The 12,726-nt window shown below is 41.5% G+C and overlaps 1 protein-coding gene across 6 annotated transcripts in view; it reads right to left on the reverse strand.

Annotated features, from left to right (window-relative positions):
• Cep120 (centrosomal protein 120) overlaps positions 1–12,726 on the reverse strand; it is a 62,115-nt gene that overhangs the window by 27,195 nt on the left and 22,194 nt on the right. For 3 of the 6 annotated variants that reach the window (NM_001191697.1, XM_063277302.1, XM_063277305.1), the window contains 6 exons: positions 11,856–12,005; positions 11,085–11,267; positions 7,768–7,864; positions 7,526–7,684; positions 5,459–5,548; positions 1,046–1,138 (listed from right to left, as the gene is read on the reverse strand). In NM_001191697.1, the coding sequence (NP_001178626.1) occupies positions 1,046–1,138; positions 5,459–5,548; positions 7,526–7,684; positions 7,768–7,864; positions 11,085–11,267; positions 11,856–12,005 (772 nt within the window). Of the gene's footprint in view, positions 1–1,045; positions 1,139–5,458; positions 5,549–6,000; positions 6,191–6,947; positions 7,432–7,525; positions 7,685–7,767; positions 7,865–11,084; positions 11,268–11,855; positions 12,006–12,726 lie in introns of those variants that run through there. The other 3 variants (XM_063277303.1, XM_063277304.1, XR_010059566.1) reach the window with 3 other exon arrangements.

Raw genomic sequence — 12,726 nt, forward strand, 5'->3', positions numbered from 1 at the left:
CACTTAAAACACTTATTTTTAATATATAAAAATGTGACTGAGTTTACTCCCTCAACTAGAAGTTTCTAATCTCTGCCTAACTATTTAGAACGGTGGTTATCAACCTGTGGGTGGTGACCTCTTTGGGGGTGGGAGGGTGTGTGTCAAATGACCCTTACACAGGGGCCACCAAAGATTATCAGAAAACAAAGGTATTTACATTATAATTCATAACAGTGGCAGAATTACAGTTATGAAGTAGCAAATTTTATCGTTGGGGGTCACCACATATGAGAAACTTAGTAAAGGGCTGAAGCATTAGGAAGGTTGAGAACCACTGATGTAGAAGAAAGATTTAAACTGACAGACACACTGAACTTAATAAAAACCTCCAGAAATGTAACACTGGTAAGGTCAGAATAAGGTTTACTGATGAAATCTTAAGAAACATTATGGTTAGAGAAGGGACATATAAATTTAATATGAAAAAGTATAGTTACTTTATGTTTTATATACTTACAAGTTTAGGTGTATTACGCATGTCTATTTTATAGAAAAGGCCTAGGTACAGTCTAGTTAAGACCAAATGTACTGCTGACTATGTGTAATGCTAAACTTCCACATTGCCTTGGACTCCAGTCTTTTCTACTTGTTCTTCTCTGTAGCCAGGTTGTTCTGTAACTAGTTACGTAGCTCAGGCTGGCTCCAGACTCATGATCCTCCTGACTCTGCTTCCTGAATATTAGGATTATAGGTACTTGGGATCGAACCTTCAATGAATAAAAGGGATATTCAGGCTTTTATGGCCCTGAACATGCCCCAGCTTCTCTTTTCTAGGCAGTGAAAATAACCATTCTTTACTCGGAATGAAGTTAAAACAAAACCACACTTGGAGAAGTGAGCAAAACTGCCTGAGTGACACTGACTTTCTGCTGAATCAGAACTTGCTGTACCAGCTCAGCGGCAGCTGTCCCCACGTGTAGCATGGGGAAATGCAGTTTCCATGCAGTGCAGACCACATAACGCACAGGACAAGTGAGAAAGGGCATGAAGAGATGTTGGGTACCTCTGTCTCTGCAGTGACAAGCTGCTGCTCTCGGCTCTCGAGCTCCGTTAGGGCTTGTTGAAGTTTGCCTTCTAGAATACTGTACTCAGCTACCTAAAACACAAAAAAGAAAAATGATCTTCATGTTCAAGACAACACATACTTTCACTAAAACAGGATTTGAGAATGAGAAGGAAACATAACATGTACCAATTCAGAGCGAAAATTCTTCCGAGAAAGGAAGATAAGCATGCTTTTGTATGGACATTTGCACAGGGGTCTCCCAAGAAAGCCTGCTCTCCTACTGAGATGTCAAGTGCTGGAAGAATCCTGTGCATCTGTACCAGTAGCCATTTCTTTAGGTCCATGGGCTGAATTTTGGTTGTTTTATTGAGACAGATGCTCTCTTGGCAGCTTATTGTCCTGGAACTCACTATGTTGATCAAGTTGGTCACATCCAACCCAAGGTCTGTTTTACAATTAGAACTCTATTCAGGATAACAAGCTATCACTCAAGGTGGAGGACTCTCCATTTTGGCCATTAGCTCATGTGACACTGGGACTTTCCACAGCCATTTTCTACCTTTGCCTTGCCCAGGCTCTAGGACCTAGGCCCTACCCAGATCTCCTCTTTCCTATGGCTAATCAACGCCTGGTTTGACACTTCTTAGAAACCTACCCTTGTATCCTAGTTCTATAGAGGAAGAAAAGAGAAGTTTGTCTTCACACATCCGAGGCTACGGCAGTATCTCTGTCCCTCCTTACTGTCCTTCCCCGAGATCAGCACACAGTGCAGCTACGTTACATACTAGGACTTCTACATTCCTCAGTGTCTTCACTCTAACGTAGGAGACAGACACCTAGGTCCTGGACTAAATCCTTTCACAAATATGATATCCAGATGCAGCCTTACTGGTTCAGACACAGTAGACGCACTGCCAAAGCCCAGGGCAAACCACATCTACAGGATCAGTCCATAATCCTAGTTACTTAAAATTCCTAGTCACAATATTGGTGGCAAAAAAAAAAAAAAAAAAAAAAAAATCCCAGATGTTTGTAAACCTAGCCTGACTGTACCCACTATCCATATTCTTAATCTGACTGCAGAATCCCACATCTCCATTTTGATTTTCTCAGGACTGGCACATCAATCTCCCACCTCAACATGTGACTTTGTTTCTGTAAACTGTGGCGAGTACATCTCAGCCAAACCACAGTGTAAAATACCCAAACATCCATGTCTGTTCACACCACACTTGCTTCTGGATACCTGCTCTCATGCAGCGACCTCTCAGGGACCCCACCAGGGACTCCCAAATTATACATACATACCTACTTAATGACCGTTGAACATGTCTATTCTTTAAATATATATCTTTTATTTTAGTAACTATTTACTATACACTAGAATATTCTGGGCAAAACACAAGTGGGAACCTGTCTTCTGTGGAAACAAGTACACATCTAATGTTAGTCAGTGTTAGGAAGAAAATACAGCAGTCAGGGGAGACTGGGTGCCTACGACAGAAAAGGGGACACTATTTTGGATACGGCAATCAGAGAAAGCTTCATTGAGATTATTCTGAGCAGATCACAGAAGTATCTCCCAAGGCAAGTGTTCCGCACATTCCTAGAAAGGGGGAGGCTTAGCACATGTGAGGAGTTCTGGAAGCCAGTGCGCTGGGAACAGACAGAGAGGACATGAGGTAGAGGAGGACACCAAGGCGCCACAGACCACACGGGCTGACAAGGGCACAACAAGATAAAGAGACTAAAAAGGAATGAGACAAGCTAAGTAGACCGTAACCTGCACTCTTAGAAGCAAGATCAAAATAGCTTAGAGGAAGAAATGGTGCTGGATGTGAAAAGGGGGTTACTTTCCAAAACACTGTCTCACTGTGAAGCCAATGGATGTCTCACTGTGAAGCCAATGGATGTAATGGGCCAGGTGTAAAGGGAACTAAGGAGGACTTACCTACAGTCTGAACAACTAAGGAAAAGATAACGTCAGGTATTTACATGGGAATCAAGTGGAGCAAATCCAGAGAGAATGCGATGAACACTGACTTCAGGTATGCAGGACCTGAGGCATGGCTGGCAGACAGCACAGACAGGGCAGTGGCCAAACAGATTGCAGGGAAGAAGTCAGGGACGGCAGTAGAAAAGATGTAGCTCACACAGTTGTGTGTAGTGTATACAATACAGTGCACACAATGCCAAGCGAGGATGACATCACCCAACAGGTGAGGATGTGCAGAACAAAGACAATACACAGGACAGGCCCTGAGACAAACCAGTCAACTCAGTGTGAAAATGTTGGATCTGGCATGAAAACCAGAAGTAATGACAGCAGAATGTGAGAGGCAGGCACACAGAATGTGAGCAGCACACAGAGAAAGAAGCCCTGGGGCTCCACAGGCCAGGCCAGGATGAGCAGAGCTTTTGTCTAGTGAGAGAAAAGCTGTGACAGTAACTACTTGGGGGTCAGACCGTAAACCGAGTGGCTGTAAGGACCTCATCAGTTCTTACAAACCCAGTACCTCTTCTCCACAATCCTCTTTACATACTGTGTGTGTGTGTGTGTGTGTGTGTGTGTGTGTGTGTGTGTGTGTGTATACATATACATATACATAATCGTCATCTAAACGTCTTCTAAACTTTTTCTCAATAGGGTCATCCAAACCTCAGAACATAGAAAATGCAGGTACTGTCCTCTCTGAAATGGTACATTACAGTCTAGATGGGCCGAAAAGCTAACAGTGAGAGCACTGGACACTCTGGGGACATGCGCACTGGTGAGCCAGCCTCCACTGTACCCTCCTCCTCCATGTAGCACCCGCTCATTCAGAGCTCCTCGCCAACCTGGGCTGCAGTTCTGTGCACTTTCCCTTCCTCCTAAGAACGTTTTTTAAAAAGCATTTGACTCCAAGTGGCCTATTTTTAAAAGGAAGCTATAGACTATGATGTGTGAGATGTCTCTTCCTCTTACAAACCATCCACATTTTAATGTGGAGCCTGTTTTCAAGCATCTTCAATGAGCCTTTTCTGTTTGGAATGCCTTCAGGACTTATCAGACAGTATCTACTCAATTCCAGGAATGCAGGGTAAGCTTATCTAATTTAAATTAAAATTTCAGCTATTCTAGAATGCAAAACAGCAACCAGTATTCATATTCATTCAGGTAAACTATCAAAGTACCAAAGAAATAATGTATTATTTAAAAAAAATCTTCAAATGAAAACAAGAAATTGACAGAAAGGGCTCAAATGCTGTGCTCATAAAAATACTATAGTGAGCTTCGCAAAGAAACTAGCTTTAAAGGCCCTCTTACTCAAGAAAAGTTGTCTTTCTCCCTGCTGACTTGACTTTACAGTGCCTTGTAAGGTTTTGTAAGACCAATCATGTATTTTAGCACCTCCCAAGTTTCAAAATGTTTTCAAAATAAAGCACTTTAAGAAAAGGAAATCTTTCATTTTTAAAATGTACTTGGGATTGAAGAAAGAGCAACTCCACATCTGCCTTCAAATGTGAGGAGTAAGTGCAAGGTAGCATCAAAATCTACCCGCTTTTATTTTATTTTCATTTTTATTTCTTTATTTGTGGTGGAACCCAGGATGTTGTGTGACTGCTAAGTAGTCGTTCTAACACAGCCATGTCTCCAGCCTCAGCCTGATTTTTGAAGAGTTACTAAGTAGTCATGGGCTCCTACATTCAAGCTCAGATGCTAGAAATGGTAGTATCCATGCAAACCAATAAAAACAGCAACTAAAAAGTCTCTATCACCAAAATAAGGGCAAACCCAAAGTTACTTGGTGAGGGTCTCCTGTCCCGTGCTTTGCATTGCTGAGGACTGGACATGTGGCCACACACGTGCCAGGCATGCATGCCTACCACCGTGCTACCTCCTAGTTTTGGTATGGTTGGTTTTTATCTTTTTACTTTTAGCCTCATGTACTGAAACAACCTCTTTAGGTAGGCAAGGGCATAGCCGGATCTGTCCCACTGTAGCAATTTTATTAATTTCTCGTTAGCTCATCATCTGATCTTAAAGAACAATAGCATGAAAAGAAATGGTTCAAGGAGGAATTTAGCTTGTCTCAAAGTAAAAACTTCAAAACGTTAACCTTGCATTCAATAATAAAAATGTGAGTCCTATCCACATCACTTATTCTATAAAGCTCAAATAGAAAAGGAAGACAATATTTAAGGTATGTGCAGGCCCATTTAAATGAACGTTTCCTAGAAATGGAGACTTTAAAGGGTCCTTTTCTTTTGGCTTAGTTCAAAGTGCATGAGGAATTCAAGTCTAAGTCTGTTTTGTGCTAAGAACTAAAACGTTTATTCCTTCCAAAACCCCTGTAATGTAGTAAGAAGCTACTATCACAGACACTCTCTCCTTTCCTCTTTGGGTTTTTAAACCAGCCTTTTCTTTACCTTTTTCTTCACTAGTGACTCTCTTTCCCGGTCCCTTTTTTTCCACTCTTCTGCAAGAGCTTGCATGTGAGCCAGTTCTTTCTGCTTCAGCTGTAAAAGAAAGAAAAAAGTCATATAAAAAGACAAATATTTCAAATGAGCAAAAGAACTTTTTAGTTTAGGAACTTAAACTGATTACTAATATCTTTAAAGTTTTATTTTTATATTGTGTACACGAATGGTTTATTTGCATGTTTCTCTCTGCCTGGTGCCTAAAAGAGGCCAGAAGAGGGCATCAGGTCCTGTGGGACTGGAGTTACATACAGAGCCTCTATGCTGGCTATGTCAACTGACACAAGCTGAAGTCACCTGAGAGGAGGAACCTCAATTAGGAAAATGCCTAAGATGAGGCTGTAGGCAAGCCTATGAGGCTTTTCTTAATTAATGACTGATGCGATGGGGGAGGGACCAGTCCACTGTGGGTGGCGACAGTTGCCCTGAGTTAGTAGTAATCCTGCTACATGCTGAACAAGCCAGGAAGTAGCACCCCGCATGGCCTCTACCTCAGCTCCTGCTTCCAGGTTCCTGTCCTGTTTCAGTTCCCGTCCTGATTTCCTTCAATGGTGAACAGTGATGTGGAAGTGAAAGCAAAATAAACTCTTCTCTTCCCAAGTTGCTTTGGTCATGGTGTTTCATCACAACAAGAGTAACCCGAAGTAGGTCAGCCTCCATTTGGGTGCTATTCCAGGTCCTCTGAAAGAGCAGCCAATGTCTAAACTGCTAAGCCACCTTACACCCCCAAAACCTTTTAAGTTTACTTTTAAATTTTATGTGTAAGTGTTTTGCTGCTTATATGTGTGTGCCTGGCACCCTCAGAGGCCATAAAATATCAGATCCCCAGGAAGTGGAGTTACAGATTCTTATGAATTGCCACATGGGAGCTCTTAACTGTGAGTCATCTATCCAGTCCCTCTGTTTTAGTCTTTAAAATAATAAGCAGACAGACAGATAAAATGAAGATTGGGCCACATATAGTGGCACACATCCAAAATTCCAGTACTTTAAGTGGACGTAGATCCAGTCATTCTTGACACTAATCATCCTACTTAGTAAGGTCAGCCTGTCCTATATGAGATGCTCTCAAAACTCAAAGTTAGAGGTCAGTGACATAACTCAGAGCATAAAGGTGCTTGCTGCCACGCCTGAGACCTCAAACTGTTAACTCATGACCAACATGGGAGTAGAGAACCAACCCATAGAGGCTCACATCCCTTCAAAAGTACGTGTGTGCATGCGCATACACACACACGCACATTGTAATTTTATAAATTTAAGCATAAAAAAGGTACTTTCTTGAGTGAAATAATCCCGTATGAGTATTATTCTGCAAACATCAGAGCTGGTAGTGAGTTCTGGTCTCTAAGTCACCTGCCGTGAGACGCAGGACAGTAGTCATCTCAGGAGAGAAGGAGAATAAGTGCCTAAGATTAGAGACATTGTAAGGCCAGCATGGCAGTACAAACCTTTAATCCCAGTACCTGGGGACATACAGGCACACCTCTGAGTCGGAGGTTAGCCAGGTCTACATAGTAAGTACCAGGCCAGTCAGGGGTACAGAGTTTATCACAAAGCAAAACTAAAACCAAATCCACCTCATCATTAATTTTTCCCAACAACAGTGGTCAAATTCAGGGAAATCTTTCTGAGTAGTAGCTATGAGACTACTATATCTCGAGTATTCTTATGTTTTTCTTTGAGGAAGGCTCTGTGGGGATGGAGAGGGGTTCGCCATTAAGAGCTCTTATAGCAGTCTCAACTTTGGCTCCCAGCAGCCACATCAGACATCTCAGGACCACAAGTGCAGCCTCCAGGGATCCAGTGCTCTTCTCAGATTCATGGCAGCTCCACACTTGTGTGCACATACCCACACCAACACACATGCATTCACATAACTAAACGATAAATCTCAAAAACATTGTTGACAGTCTCAGAAACTGTAGACAAAACATAAAGAGAAAACTCAGTTGTAGAGAAGGAAAAAATGAACTAGGCGGGCAAAACAAATATTAGTGCATCATTTCCATCTACCTGACTTTCAAATATGTCCTCCTGCATCTCTTTCCACATCTCCAGCTCCAGTGCAGCCTTGTACTCTAAGGTCTCCCGGGGCTCCACCTGGATCTCAGAAGGGCAAGGAGCTGGAGGAGGAGGAGGAGGAGACGCCCTCTGACCCACAGCAGACATGCCCTAGGGTGTGAAAGAAAGGCGAATGGGACACCCAGAAACACCTTAGCTCCCGGGTCGGGTCGGGAATTAACAACTGCGTTTACCTGAGATGACTCAGATACAAAGATCTCACGCATTTTCACCAGGCCATAGTCCTCCAGAGTCATTGTGTAAGAAAGGTCTACTATCCTGTTATTTGACCTACAAATACAATGAGGATTATTGTAAAGTTCATGGAAACTGGTATTTCCTTCCACTTCCCTTGTTTGTATACACAGGAGTAAGAAATAATTCTCGTACCCCACTCTTAAAGCTCAAACTGAGCCAGCCTCCATGGGCTTCAGGAGTTCTCAAGTGTGTGCTTTTACTGACCAATGCAGCACCTTAATACTTACATTTACTAAAACTTACCTAAATAGCTGTGCATCTGTTCCAAAAAATAAAAAGTCACACAGCCTACGTAATTGTTGCTAATGAATATTTAGTAGATCTGGCGAGCCTGTAACTTGCTATGTAGACCAGGCTAACCTTAAACTCATAGAGATCTGCCTCTGCCTCTGCCTCTGCCTCTGCCTCTCTGCCTCTCTGCCTCTCTCTGCCTCTCTGCCTCTCTCTGCCTCTGCCTCTCTGCCTCTGCCTCTGCCTCTTGAGTGCTGGGATCAAAGGTGTGAGCAGCCTTGTTCTCTCCGCCGCTGCAGATATACAAGTGCGCACACTGACAGTGTCACCTTCTTTTGTTTGAGTAAGGCCTGAGTTCTCATGTCAAATGCATTAATTTTTAAATGTGTATATTTTTTCTTTGTTTTGTTTTGTTGGGGAAGCCCGGGCTTTATGCATGTTAGGCAACAGTTCTTCCTCAGAATTCCATCCAGCACAATTGACTTTTTACTACCTCCATTTACAGAGTGCAATGTTCTCAGCAGCCTCGATACTCTTGGTTAAGTAATTATTCAAACTGTCTACTTTCCTGGAATGAATACACACACATGTGCTTCAAGACAACCCATGAAAGTAAGATAATTATATGCTACTCTGGTCATAATTATAAGCGTCTGTATCACAGAACTCCATTACTTATTAAATAACAAACAACAAAACATTCAAGAAAAAAATTTAGTAGCTCAAAAATAGTATTGTCTATAGCCCAAACACCTTTGTAAAACACAACTTTAACGAATAGATCTTATATTACTAACAGCCTCTTAACCAAAACCACATTCTTTTTCTTCCAGTTTTACTAATTTAAATACATACATACATACATACATACATACATACTACATACATACAGTTTTTAAGTAAAACGAAGTTCCCTGGTAGCAAGTGCCCAGTGGGTAAAGGCCCTCGCTACCAGGCCTGATGACGTGAATGGGATCCCTGAAATCCAGAGGAAGAAACCTACTCCACAAAGTTGTCTACTGACCTCCATGTGGGTGCTGTGAGTAAGGAGAAAAATATTTTAGATGAAGCACCATTATGCTAAAGAAAAGCTCTGAGCACATGTCAAAGTTCTCATTTAGTAGATCTAAACTTCTGCCTACAAAGCAGATCGATGAAAATAATTACAGAAGGATTGGGAGAGCTTCAGCTGTTCATGACTACTAAGAGTCATGTTAGTCACTAATACATAACCACATAGTCTACTGGTGACAACAGAAAACAATGCCAAGCTTTAAAAGAGTTTCTTTTCCAAACAAGAATGGAAATAAACAAGCTCTCTGCTACCCAAACAACTGGCGCTCCAGGCACTGCTCCACAGGAAGGAAGGAGGGTTCACAAACCCTCCAGTCTCCTGATGTGGTCTGGATGGGTGGGAGTAAGGAGGCATTGTCAGAGATACTTTTAAACCTCAGATTTTTGCTGAATCTTATTTTTTCTAATCTTATTTTTTGTACATTCTCACTAGTTTTTAAAAAGAGAATAAATGGTCTATAATATTAATTTGAACCTAATTTTTTATTGTCAATTTTAAAAAGGTAAACATTTGCACTGTAGCAATAAAGTTCAAGTAAAAGAAACAATATTACTTATTTTAGTGTACTTTTTACTTCTGTGATAAAACAATGACCCAAAGCAACTTGAGAGGTAAGCATTTATTTGTCTGACAGATTATAATTGATCACTGAGAGAAACCAGGGCAGGCACTCAAGCAGGCGCAGAAGAAAACACCACAGAGGAATGCTGCTTACTGGGTCTTCTGGCTCATGCTCAGCTGCCCTTTTTATACACTCTTGGCCCATCAGCCTCGGGAGGGCACCACCATAGTGGGCTGAACCCTCTTACATCAGTCAGGAATTATGGCAACGCCACACAGACATGCCAACTTATCTGATCAAGGCCATAATTCACTTCAGAGTCCTTCTTCCCAGCTGACTTTAGGTTATGTTCAGCTGACAAAAGCTAACCTGGGCATTATTCTTTTCTAAGTTCTGGTGACTGAACCTAGCGACTGTGCATGCTAGGCAAGTGTTTTCCCATTGCTACATCCCAAGACACTAAGAATATATTTTCAAAACTGCCACTGAAGGCTGGTGTTTATAACATTCTCATTCTTTAAATTTCAGCCAAATTTTAAAATATTTTTCAAATGGAAAGAAGAATCACATCATTCCTAATGAAAAGTAACACAAAATAAATTATAAGTTTAACTTAAAATAATACAAACAGCGGATCCTAAGGGCTGGGCCAGAGCTCAGCGGCAGAACACCTGCCCAGTGTACACAGAGCCTGGGATAAGAACCCCCAGGGCTACAAGCAAAACAAAACAGAAGAGCAAACCAACAGTAACTAACAGCTCCTTAATTATAAAACCATCAAACTGATGGCTGTCAAGAGAACTTGCATCTCTTATAAGACTCAAGTTTGGTTCCCAGAGCCCAGATCAGGTAGCTTACAAGGGCCTGGAACTCAGATCCAAGGAATTTGATTGCCCTCTTCCAATCTCCACATATGGTACACATACATATATAATCAGATTCACACACAAATTTTTTAAGAAATGCCAGCCTAGGGGCAGTGAGATGGTAGAGAGAGGCATTTATACATAGGCCTGACAACCTAAGTCCAATTCCTATAGCCCACTGGTGGCAGGAGAGAATTGACTCTGCAAGAGTTGGCCTCTGACCTCTGCACACACACACGCACGCACGCACACACATGCACACATGTAAGATTCCATGCTCCCTCTCTCACAAAATGTAAATACATAATAAAATTTATAATTATCAGGCTAAGGATGGAAAGAATACTTAAATACTTAGCAGTCTGAACAAGAATCATTATCCTGTAACCATAAAACTCTTATACTTTTCTAAGTAAATATCAAACTGCTAATAGAGAAATTAAAATAAACCCACCCCCAGGTCAAAGCAAATCCACCAGCAAGACAGCATGAAGATTGAAGCATCTTAGTGAGGCTTACCCCTGGGCCGCTATGACAGGCACTTTCTCACTGTAAGTCTGTCGCCAGCACTGTTCACCATTAGCACCTAGAAACCGGGTCTTTTCTGAAGACAAGATGTTAGAAAGCTGAATTCTTGCAATCCCAAGGAGTAAGTCTTTACTCATTTTATCCTTGTGCCATAGTTCTACAAGCAGTGGAATCCTAGGAGAGAAACCATGTTCATGTTATCAAGCCTGAAGCAGTCCTTTCCAAACAACAGATGTTTTGCTACCTGGGAAGTTATTTGACACAACAGTTAAAGGTCAGCTCCCCAGGAGCACACCTGAACCACTACTTGTCTTCTGTATCTCTGAGCAGTAAAGAGAACTCTGAACACTTATTTTCACAAGTCATTACAGAATCTCGAGCTAGCCTCCACTCTTCCTTTAAGAACTTGTGTTTGGGGTATGATACGCTAAGCAAAGCAGATGTCACAGGCCAATTTTCCCTGAAAAATCTACTTCCCCTAACTATATTGGAATGAAAGTGAGGAAAATATACTACATTTGGTGGCCCAATGAGCCATATGAAATAGTCTTCTTCCCTTCTTGGTCCACGGACTACCTTAACCCTTACTACGGTGGGACTTACTATAAGAAACCATGCAACAGGGCAGGCAGGACTGACATCAGTAAACTAATTTCTTGATTCTCAAGTGCATACACTACTACGGGGCTAGATATGTATTATAAATATATATTATAAATCTATGCTGTGAAGGAATCTCATTTGCAAGGGTCTATATGTTACCTTAGGAAGGTGTCTTGTAGCTGGTGAGGCATAGTTGCAAAATCAAATGCACAGTAAGACTGAGGAAGAAAAACTTCCATGTTCTTCCGAACTTCTACAGGAGGGTTAGTCATAATAGGAGCTGCACTGCCGAAGAATGGGTAGGAGTACCTAGAACACAGGAGACACAAGTCTTATGGTGTACCCTTCTAGGAGTACCTAGAACACAGGAGACACAAGTCTTATGGTGTACCCTTCTAGGAGTACCTAGAACACAGGAGACACAAGTCTTATGGTGTACCCTTCTAGGAGTACCTAGAACACAGGAGACACAAGTCTTATGGTGTACCCTTCTAGGAGTACCTAGAACACAGGAGACACAAGTCTTATGGTGTACCCTTCTAGGAGTACCTAGAACACAGGAGACACAAGTCTTATGGTGCACTCCAGAGCTGACACAGAAGGCCAGATGGTTTAAACAGCATACAATAAATTATGGGCATATACAATCTTTAAGATAAAGTAAAGACCCTGGACTATGTATGACTTGTTTAGAAGGCTATTCAGGAACAAGCAATTCCTACAATCTAGTAGGCACTGGAGAAATACTTGATGTATTGAACTAGAGACCTAGTTTCCTTCATACAGTAATGGCCTGATACTTATGGGCTAAAAGGCTCTTAAGCAGTGCCAAAAGGACACATTTATAGTATTCTGTCTTTGAACAGAAAATCAAGACAAAAAAATACAAATATATTATGCATACACCAAATTGACAGACAATTTCATCATAAAAATCACACTAGATTAAATGTAAGAAGCCTAATTGCTTTTAGTTTAAATTTTAATTTATAAATTTAGTGTAAACTAAATTTAAACATAAATTTATAGA

The sequence above is a fragment of the Rattus norvegicus genome, chromosome 18 (assembly GCF_036323735.1).
Source record: "Rattus norvegicus strain BN/NHsdMcwi chromosome 18, GRCr8, whole genome shotgun sequence".
NCBI classification, from domain to species: Eukaryota; Metazoa; Chordata; class Mammalia; order Rodentia; family Muridae; genus Rattus; species Rattus norvegicus.